Genomic DNA, 11,288 nt, shown 5'->3' with positions numbered 1-11,288 from the left:
GCAAAAAGGGGACACGAGATTGTTTTGGCAGATAAGACAAAGGAGAATACAAAGAGCTTCTACAAATACATAAAGGGCAAAAGAGTAACAAGGGAGAGAGTAGGGCCTCTTAAGGATCAACAAGGTCATCTATGTGCGGATCCACAAGAGATGGGTGATATCCTAAATGAGTATTTCTCATCAGTATTTACTGTTGAGAAAAGCCTGGATGTTAGGGAACTTGGGGAAATAAATAGTGATGTCTTGAGGAGTGTACATATTACAGAGAAGGAGGTCTTGGAAGTCTTAAAGCGCAACAAGGTAGATAAATCCCCGGGACCTGATGAAGTGTATCCCAGGACATTGTGGGAGGCTAGGGAGGAAATTGCGGGTCCCCTAGCCGAGATATTTGAATCGATAGTGATGGGTGAGGTGCCTGAAGATGGGAGAGTGGCAAATGCATATGCCTTTGTTTAAAAAGGGCTGCAGGGAAAAGCCTGGGAACTACAGGCCAGTGAACTTCACATCTGTGATGGGTAACTTGTTGGAAGGTACTTTGAGAGACAGGATCTACAGGCATTTAGAGACGCAAGGACTGATTAGGGACAGTCAGCATGGCTTTGAGTGTGGAAAATCATGTCTCACAAATTTGATTGAGTTTTGTGAAGAGGTAACCAAGAAGGTAGATGAGGGCAGTGCAGTTGTTGTCTACATGGACTTTAGCAAGGCCTTTGACAAGGTACCGCATGGTAGGTTGTTGCATAAGGTTAAATCTCACAGGATCCAGGGTGAGGTACCTAGATGGATACAAAATTGGCTTCTTGACAGAAGCCAGAGGGTGGTTGTAGAGGGTTGTTTTTCAAACTGGAGGCCTGTGACCAGCAGTGTGCCTCAGGGATCAGTGCTGGGTCCACTGTTATTTGTCATTTATATTAATGATTTGGATGAGAATATAGGAGGCATGGTTAGTAAGTTTGCAGATGACACCAAGGTTGGTGGTGTAGTGGACAGTGAAGAATGTTATCGCCGATTGCAATGGGATCTTGATCAATTGGGCCAGTAGGCTGACGAATGGCAGATGGAGTTTAATTTCGACAAATGCAAGGTGATGCATTTTGGTAGATTGAACCATGGCAGGACTTACTCAGTTAATGGTAGGGCGTTGGGGAGAGTTACAGAACAAAGAGATCGAGGGGTACATGTTCATAGCTCCTTGAATGTGGAGTCACAGGTGGACAGAGTGGTGAAGGCGGCATTCGGCATGCTTGGTTTCATCGGTCAGAACATTGAATACCGGAGTTGGGACGTATTGATGAAGTTGTACAAGACATTGGTAAGGCCACACTTGGAATACTGTGTGCAGTTCTGGTCACCCTATTATAGAAAGGATATTATTAAACTAGAAAAAGAGTGCAGAAAAGATTTACTAGGATGGTACCAGGTCTTGATAGTTTGAGTTACAAGGACAGGCTGGATAGACTGGGACTTTTTCTCTGGAGCGTAGGAGGCAGAGGGATGATCTTATAGAGTTCTATAAAATAATGAGGGACACATCAGCTAGATACTCAATATCTTTTCCCAAAGGTAGGGGAGTTTAAAACTAGAGGGCACAGGTTTAAGGTGAGAGGGGAGAGATACAGAAGTGTCCAGAAGGCCAATTATTTCCAGTGTGGTGAGTGTCTGGAACAAGCTGCTGGAGGTAGTAGTAGAGGCAGGTACAATTTTGGCATTTAAAAAGCATTGAGATAGTTACATGGGTACGATGGGTATAGAGGAATATGGGCCAAATGGGGGCAATTGGGATTAGCTTAGGAGTTAAAAAAGAGTGGCATGGACAAGTTCGGCTGAAGGGCCTGTTTCCATGCTGTAAACCTCTGAGGTTTTTTTTGGGGGCGGCACGATAGCACAATGGTTAGCACTGCTGCTTCACAGCTCCAGGGATCTGGGTTCGATTCCCGGCTTGGGTCACTGTCAGTGTGGAGTTTGCACATTCTCCTCGTGCCTGCGTGGGTTTCCTCCAGGTGTTCCGGTTTCCTCCCACAGTCCAAAGATGTGCGGGTTAGGTTGATTGGCTACGCTAAAATTGCCCCTTAGTGTCCTGAGATGCGTAGCTTAGAGGGATTAGTGGGTAAAATATATAGGGATATGGGGGTAGGGCCTGGGTGGGATTGTGGTCGGTGCAGACTCGATGGGCCAAATGGCCTCTTTCTGTACTGTAGGGTTTCTATGAGGACCCTCACTATGGGGGGGTTGGTATGGGAATCAATATTCAAAATGAAACTTGATCAAGGACAAGATAATACACTTAATTTTGTGATTCATAGTCTGGTGAATGCAGCCAGAACCCAATTTGCTTTAGCTGTAACTCCATGACATTTCTCCTAAGCCTGTAGGAGCTTTATGAACCGAGATAAGATTTTCTTTCACCATAGGCCTCAGTTCTGTTCCCAATAAGGTGAAATGGTGCTTTGTCACATCTGTCCACTTGCACAATTCTCCAAGTTAAATGCCATTTCCCAAATGATAGCTCATTTTCTTAACATCGACCTGCCTGCAGATGTTACAACACCTGCACAAATCTTAGCAAGATCTGTAAACTTGAAGAACATTACCCCAAAAACTTAATTAACAGTTTCTAAGGAGGCTACCTCATTGAATGTTTTTAAGGCAAGGATAGATAAATTTTTGAACAATAAAGGAATTAAGGGTTATGGTGAGCAGGTGGGTAAGTGAAGCTGAGTCCACGAAAAGATCAGCCATGATCTTATTGAATGGCAGAGCAGGCTCGAGGGGCCAGATGGCCTACTCCTGGTTCTTATGTTCTTTAAGAGTGATTGGGTTAAGCTTTAAGAGCATAGAACAAGAGCAAAAGATGGAATTAGAGGGTAGGCTGGGGACTGCTCACAAGATATTGCCTCAGTCCGGCACCATCCTTTTTTTTGCTAAAGTGTGGTGTGCAGAATTTGACAAAATTCTCCAGTTGAGGCCAAACCAGCATTTTATAACCTCCTTGCCTCGGTCTTCTACACCCTTTTGTATAAGCCCAGAATCCCATATGTTGTATTAACAATAATGAATATAGGGAAGGCAACGGCCTCGTGGTATCGCTAGACTATTAATCCAGAAATTCAGCTAACATTCCGGGAACGAGGATTCAAATCCCGCCATGCAGATGGTGGAATTTGAATTCAATAAAAATAAATAAATCTGGAATTAAGAATCTACTGGTGACCATGAAATCGTTGTCAATTGTCAGAAAAACCCATCTGGTTCACTAAAGTCCTTTAGGGAAGGAAATCGGCCATCCTTATCTAGTCTGGCCTACATGCGACTCCAGAGCCACAGCAATGTGGTTGACTCTCAACTGCCCTTGGGCAACTAGGGATGGGCAATAAATGCTGGCCAGCCAGCGACGCCCATGTCCCATGAATGAATAAAAATAAAGTTCTCAATCTGCCTAGCCACCTTGAACGATATACATACACCTCTAGATCTGCTCCTGCACCCACTTTAGAATTGTACCCTTTTACATTGGCTCTCTGCTTCTAAAATTGCAACTACACAAACATCCTCCAGTCATAGGGAACAGTTGCCAACTCCAGCAAGCTTTTAAAGCTATTGGCAAGTCTTGCAAAGCACATGCTCCATCTCTTTAAATACCCATGGCTGAATGTCATAAAATGGCATGTTTTTAGGGTAGTTTAAAATACAGGACAATATAGTCTCCAATGGTCCAATCAAACATTAACAGAAGACATAGCAAAGGATAATAAAGACTGTTTGAATTAAAGTTACAGGAAGGACATTAAAGCAAACAGCATAAATGGATTCAAGAGGCTAATGAAACATTCCTGGAGAAGGAGGGGATTACGGTATATGAAACAGAGATATGATGGAATGGAGATCAAGCGTTCCTCTTTCAATGTAAACAGGAACCTGTTAAATCTAAAATTCTTGAATTCTTGTACTGGTTACATGCAGAATGGCTGTGGGGCTATTCTGATACTAGAAATCCCTGGTTCATTTGGGGCTGTTGGAAGAGGGGAGGGGTTCCCACTGCTAATTGCTAGCCAGAGGTCTCTTGCGGGAAATTGCCCCCATATGGACAGTGAGTGAATACAGATTGCACTATCATGATAAATAACCTACTGATGCTTACTGTCCAAGGCCAAAAATGACAAATGGTTGCTGCACAGTAAGCAATAATTGAACTGGAGCTTATTCTTTTAGTTAAGGAAAGAAGATATAGGGGAGGGGTGGAGGGGAAGAGGAGAAGGAAGAATTAGGGAGACAGTGGAAGAAAAAAATGCAGTTGTGCAGGAAACTGAAACATCAAAACACAGGATAACTCGAAGCAGCGGGTTGTAAGGAGAAACTTAGATAAAATGACAAGACTCCAAAAATTCTTGACCCAAGTGAGATTTATTAAGTGATAAAAATTCACATTTAAAGCACATGGCACCCTTTCAAAAGTGTACAGCAATAGGTGATTAAAGAATTAGAGGTTTGTTACACAATTTGTCCAACATTCTATTAGTGCAAAGTCTCACAGCACAACAGCCCGAAAATCAAAAACAATGAAAAATCTGAACCGGACATTTTCAGTACCATTAATTTTGCTGATTTCTGGCAGAGCTATGCTTAATTCAAGGTTTGTTTCGTTGCATTATTATTTTTTTTTTTACATAGAACATAATGCGAGACACAAGACTCAATGTGGTCGTTATATACAGAGATACCCTCCACATCCCCATGCAAACAGTCTACTCTGTGCTTTCACACTACCAAACATAAAAATAGATCCACAGCAATATTTCCCAAAAATTTACATTTTTTAAAAAAAACATTTGCCATTTATACAAAACACCCCATTGTTGTACATTGTGCATTGTACAATCTGCAACTTTGGAATTTGATATGCATTTTCCTTCTCTACAAGTTGAAGCAGTTGATTTTTTTTTTACAAAAAAATGAAGCAAAAATACACTAAAACCACTCGAGTCCTGGTGGCAGGCTGATGAAGAGTTGAGCACGTGTACCCATATGTGCAATTCAAATGTCGGGAAGTCGTTGAAGGCTGATGCACAAAAATACAGACACTTAAGTTTTACTCAGTAAGGCAGATATGGCAGAATGATTTAAAGGCTTTTAAGCATTTTCTTAAAAAAAAACTCCAGTTTTAAGGCAAGAAATCAAATGAAAACACAGAACTTTAAAAAGTAGTACCATATGTTAAAACAAGCAGCCCTGCTGGACTTTCCCTCCTATGCACCCAGCAGTAAAATAGTACATTCATGTGACTTAAATAAAACGCAAAAAAAAAAATTATAGATCAATAAAAATGGCTTCATTTCATATAGCAACTACAACACAGAACTAAATACTACACAGTAAAGCTAAACTATCGTAAGACAGCAGATTGCCAATCACGGGATGGCTTGCCAGCTCAGGATGATAAAGTGGGGAGGAAACACTATTACCAAAACAGCGTTCTTCTTTTTCCTTCACACCATGCACATTTGACAAAATTCCACACAACTTGTGATCAAGTTCAACATAGTCAGACAGTAGGGATGTGACCAAGGTTCTATGTTAGTGCGATCCAAATGATACATTTTAAAAAGGGAGATTGATTTGGAAACAAATAAGACCTGTGAGAAATTTGTCCACAGTTACATGTTTATACAGGCAAATACCCCTCATTTCAGTAAAATTGCTACAAAGCAGATCTTCTATACGTCGTGGCGGAAATGCAGGCAGATAGTCCATCTCTAAAACTCCTAGGAACCTTTAATATCTCACTAAAAATGAAAAGGATCTGATGAAGTAGCACAGCAGTGCATAAAAGATCAGCTATAAACTTAAGCAGGGTTTTTAAGTTAGGGGAGCTGCGTTTACACTTCAACAATATGTATGAAATCTTAAGATATAGCTTGCTGTAACCAACCAGACTAAATTGCAATAAGAAAGCATGTCAATGCTTTTAATAAAGTCAGTTTAAAGTTTAATAAAGCTCGTCGTCCACTTGTAACTTTTTTGCTGCTTTTCTAGAGTAAAATTTGAACAGTACATGTTCTTGCTTTGCATAATAAATATAGCTGGTCCACGTTTCGGTGACAATCCAAATTATGTAAACTTATATGGGGAGTACATGTGGTACAAGCAAGAGATAGAGAGGAATTATCTACATTAGATCAGAGCAGTCCAGGTTTTCCTTTAAAAAAAAAACATGATTCAGAACAGCCATCAATCCAAGAACTGGGGGGAAAATTTCCAAATCCCTCAAACAATGTACCATTGCGAAGGAATACACTGGAAAATTCCGCAGTTTGATTTATGATCAGATATTTTGCTCCAGTCTGACAAAAGCCAATTGCAGATTAGCTGCAAAAATCAAGACCCAACCAAAACTGCTTTAAGCACTGTAGACATCTGTAGACATCTAGTACACTGAAAGTTGGGAAACTTCCATGCGACCTTTTTTTTTAAAAAATTACAGATTTTGCATTTGGCCTTTAGTTAAACTCAAATGTTCCATTATCTTTGATAGCAGGAGTTGAAAGATAAGTAGGGAAATACCAAATTATAGCCATCTGAAATGTTTTTGTGGAGTTCTCTCTCTCGTGCATGTTTGGCCCAGTGAAGGGGATAAATACCAACTTGCAGTGTATGTTGGGCGTGTGTGTAAGATTTGGTAGATCCTTGATTAACATATTGAAACCATGATCAGAAAATAATGCAGAATTGGCAACTGCCAGCAGCTTTGTATCAAGCTCCAAACTGAAGCTGCACTCTCTTTCTGATGGCCAGGCTATCACCATACTTCAGCAAAATAAACTCCAAAGCTAATCAGAACTCAATAGTTTAGCCCCAAAGTACCCTTTTAAACATTTTAGCCTCCAACATGGTGAAAAATTAAAACCAGTTATACCACTACTAAGCTCTACCCGTGTGCCAAGTTCAAAAACATAACCGATTGAATTTACCAAGTCTTTTTAGATTCCTTAAAATAGTTTTCTCTTGTTTCTAAAATTATTCCAGTTACAAGGATGAATGCAATTTAAAATTACAGTTTAGCCCAGGGGTCCGAGTAAATCGTAGATGTGTTTATGCAGCTCTGGTGCGGAACTTGCAGATTTTCAGGTGTTGTCAGGGGGAAAATAGGCAGAAGCCGAAAATCTGAAAGGGAACCAGAAAATACTGGAATCTCAGCAGGTGTACTGCGTCAGAAAGAGGAAGGATAGCAAAGTTTTTGCTGTGAATTAGATTTTCTCTTGATAAATGTTAACCTCTCTTCTTCAGGTCCCGTGTTTCTGCGCATCTCCAGCTTATGATTTTACTTCATGGCCCATTTCCAGGCATGTTTGCAACCTCACCCTATTACTGTTCCTTTTTTTTTCCAAAAAAAGAAAAGCTCTATATTTCAAATGCCCAGATAGATAAATCTTCCGACAACAAATACGGTAAAATTGATTTCAGAAAACACAATTATTGCTAGGCTTTAGGAGAGTTAAGAATTTTATAAAGGACAGTTCTATTTCAGTTATTCGTCAAAGTGAATTGCAAGACAAACAAGGCTAGGACATTAAGTTCCTGGGTTACAAATAAATTCTGCATGTATTTCGGCCCTTAACAAAAAGGGGCAACAAGATTTCTTTTGCCAATTCTGGCTTAAAGACAACCAAGAAACTTGTTGTCATTCCATACTATCTATCGCCTATTAGTTGATAAGTTCTTCAGACAACCACATCTAGCTCAAGAATGCAAGAGCCTGTGTAGTTTTGTAACTGAAGGGAGATTCTGGAAGGCAACCAGGGATGCAGAAAAAAAAACATTTTGGCTAATATTTTTAAGGACATGTGCAACTGGATTTTTCTTTTTAAACTGAGATAAAGGATTTGAGATCAAAATATTTAATTACGGGATTAGATCACCTGACAAAATGTATAGTTTTATTTTAAGGAAAACAGGCATCCCTGTTAAAATACTCTTCAGTGAAGACATGCTACATTTATTCAACAACATTCTAATAATTGGCAAAAGAACCACTGACGAGATAAGAATTTTTGAGTTGTTGTGACCTGGAATGTGCTGCCCGAAAGGGTGATGCAAGCGGGTTCAATAGTAATGTTCAGAAAGGAATCAGAGCAACATTCGAAAGGGAAAGAAAAATGCGGAAGACTAATTAGATCGCTCTTTCAAAGACCAAGCTCAGACTTGATGCCTTCTTCTGTGCTGATCATCCTATGACTCTATCCCAGCTTCAATCTAGCAAGTAACATGAGGTTTTTGTGAAACTGTGTTTAAGATATTAAAATTACAGTAATTAAACAGTGGACACCATACGACTTTAAATTGCAAGCAAATATCTTACAGCAGCCTATGTTTGCCACCTTTGTTGTTGGAAATAACTTAATTATACTGCAATTTGCCAAAACTCTCCCCATTTGTTTTTTTTAAAATGATCATTTGATCGATTGGATATCTTAAAATAGTGATAGAGGATAAATTTCAAACAAGATAATAGTGACAATATTGAGTGCACTGTCCAATTGATATATTCAGCTTCTATTGAAGAGTTATGCTGCTTATGGATCAAATCTTTCCTTCTAGTACATAAAACAATATTTTAAAATTTAAATCAAGACCATTTAGCAAATTCAATTGACATGATATTTGTATAAATTGTTAAAATCTTTTGAGTAACTTCATTTTATTTATCCAATCATCCTAAACTTTTTTCCATGATTTTTAAAAAATATTTTGAGCCTTGTAAAATCAGATTTGAACTTAAAGCCTAATCTTTCTACAGATAATGCTGTCTAAAGACCATCAGAAAAAGAAACTGCAGCTGTTAAACATCCACCAAGCAAATAACCTGAAAATTAAATGGTGCCCAAAAGGCGGAGAACACAAGCACAGCTGTGCAAAAGCCTACAGTCAGGGACCAGGACAGCGCTGTATACCGTGCAGTCTTACCAAGGTATTACAGCACATTGCAATAAAGTTTAAATTTTGGTCCATATAAAAATAATGTATTGCAACTCAGAAAAGTGCATTTTTTTTATAAAGGGTTTTTTTTTTCTGCTGCAGAGACTTCCTAGCAGAATTCTTGCACTGCTTGTATTACAGCAAGGTCTTCATGCAAGTACCATCGGTACGTCATCTGAAAAACCGTTAATTAATGGTGCATCTTCATCATCACCTAAAAAGGAGGAAAAGTAAAAGTTTAAAAAAAAAAACATGAAAAAACCCACTCCTCTGGTCCACTCCCCCAGCACTGAGTTCTTGAGCATGAAGGCAGCAATGATAGTTTTTTTTTAAAGTCTAAAGACCTTTAGGGCTACAAGCACAAGGTACGAGTCTTTGCATCATTTTGTAAATACTGAAGGGGATATTTCCCAATCTCAATTAATAGCTCTGGCAAAAGTGGATTAGCACAGTAAGTAGTCTCACAACACCAGGTTAAAGTCCAACAGGTTTATTTGGTAGCAAATACCATAAGCTTTCGGAGCACAGCTCCTTCGTCAGATGGAGTGGATATCTGTTCTCCAACAGTGCACAGACACAGAAATCAAGTTACAGAATACTAATTAGAATGCAAATCTCTACAGCCAGCCAGGTCTTAAAGGTACAGACTGTACCTTTATGATGGTCTGTACCTTTAAGACTCTGTACTCTGATGGTCTGTACCTTTAAGACCTGGCTGGCTGTAGAGATTTGCATTCTAATTAGTATTCTGTAACTTGATTTCTGTGTCTGTGCACTGTTGGAGAACAGAGACCACTCCATCTGACGAAGGAGCTATGCTCCGAAAGCTTATGGTATTTGCTACCAAATAAACCTGTTGGACTTTAACCTGGTGTTGTGAGACTTCTTACTGTGCTTACCCCAGTCCAACGCCGGCATCTCCACATCAAAAGTGGATTAGGCAGGATATCAAAGCTGGCAGAACACCAGGCAGGTGATCTGAAACCACATGGTATTTTTCCCCATCTACATGGCGCCTTAAAGCATTAAGCAGTTAAATTGGCAATTGTTTTTTTTTATATAAATGTGGTGTTGCTTCCGGGAGCCTAATGAGAATGACGTGACAATTATTTATTAAAATAACCAGGTATTCATTGCTCATCCACTCAATTGGGCTTCACAAAATAATTATGGCTGAAATGAAGCCGTGTGCCATACCTTAATTCAATCAAACAGATTCTAATATCCTCCCATTAGAACATACATAGGAGTGGACCAGATGGCCCCTCCAACCTGCTCTGCCATTTAATATCATGGCTGATCTTTGACCTCAAATCCTCTTTCATGCCCTACCCCCCCATTCCTATTATAGAAAGGATATTATTTTTAAACTAGAAAGAGTGCAGAAAAGATTTACTAGGATGTTGCCTGGATTGAGTAGCATGCCTTATGAGGATAGGCTGAGGGAGCTCGGTCTTTTCTCCTTGGAGAGACGTAGGATGAGAGGAGACCTAATAGAGGCATATAAGATGCTGAGAGGCATAGATCGGGTGGACTCAGAAGCTTTTTCCCCAAAGTGGAAATGGCTGCTACGAGAGGACACAGGTTTAAGGTGCTGGGGTGTAGGTACAGGGGAAATGTTAGGGGAAAGTTTTTCACAGAGGGTGGTGGGCGAGTGGAATCGGCTGCCGTCAGTGGTGGTGGAGGCAAACTCAATAGGGTCTTTTAAGAGACTCCTGGGTGAGTACATGGGACTTAATAGGATGGAGGATTGTAGGTAGGTCTAAAAAGGTTGGGATATGTTCAGCACAACTTGTGGGGCCGAAGGGCCTGTTTTGTGCTGTAGTTTTCTATGTTTCTATGCTACCGGGACTTGATGGTTTGAGTTATAATGAGAGGCTGGATAGACTGGGACTTTTTTCTCTGGGGCATAGGAGGCTGAAGGGTGATCTTATAGAGGTCTATGAAATAATGAGGGGCATGGATCAGCTAGGTAGTCAATACCTTTTCCCAAAGGTAGAGGAGTCTAAAACTAGAGGGCATGGATTTAAGGTGAGAGGGGAGATACACAAAAGTGTCCAGAGGGGCAATTTTTTCACAGAGGGTGGTGAGTGTCTGGAACAAGCTGCCAGAGGTAGTAGTAGAGGCGGGTACAATTCTGTCTTTTAAAAAGCATTTAGATAGTTACATGGGTAAGATGGGTATAGAGGCTTATGGGCCAAACACGGGGAATTGGGACTAACTTAGGGGTTTAAAAAAAAAGAGGCAGCATGGACAAGTTGAGCCGAAGTGCCTGTTTCCATGCTGTAAACCTCTATGACTCTATGACCCTTAGGACT

The 11,288-nt window shown here is 40.1% G+C and overlaps 1 protein-coding gene across 1 annotated transcript in view; it reads right to left on the bottom strand.

Annotated features, from left to right (window-relative positions):
- Positions 1 to 4,382: 4,382 nt before the first annotated feature.
- sorl1 (sortilin-related receptor, L(DLR class) A repeats containing) overlaps positions 4,383 to 11,288 on the bottom strand; it is a 195,034-nt gene continuing 188,128 nt past the window's right edge. The window contains exon 48 of the mRNA XM_078199060.1: positions 4,383 to 9,184. Within this exon, the coding sequence (XP_078055186.1) occupies positions 9,120 to 9,184 (65 nt within the window). The 3' untranslated portion in view covers positions 4,383 to 9,119. The remainder of the gene's footprint in view (positions 9,185 to 11,288) is intronic.

The sequence above is a fragment of the Mustelus asterias genome, chromosome 27 (genome assembly GCF_964213995.1).
Source record: "Mustelus asterias chromosome 27, sMusAst1.hap1.1, whole genome shotgun sequence".
Lineage (NCBI taxonomy): Eukaryota > Metazoa > Chordata > Chondrichthyes > Carcharhiniformes > Triakidae > Mustelus > Mustelus asterias.
Note: the sequence above shows the minus strand (reverse complement) of the source record. Positions and strands in the feature narration are given on the sequence as shown.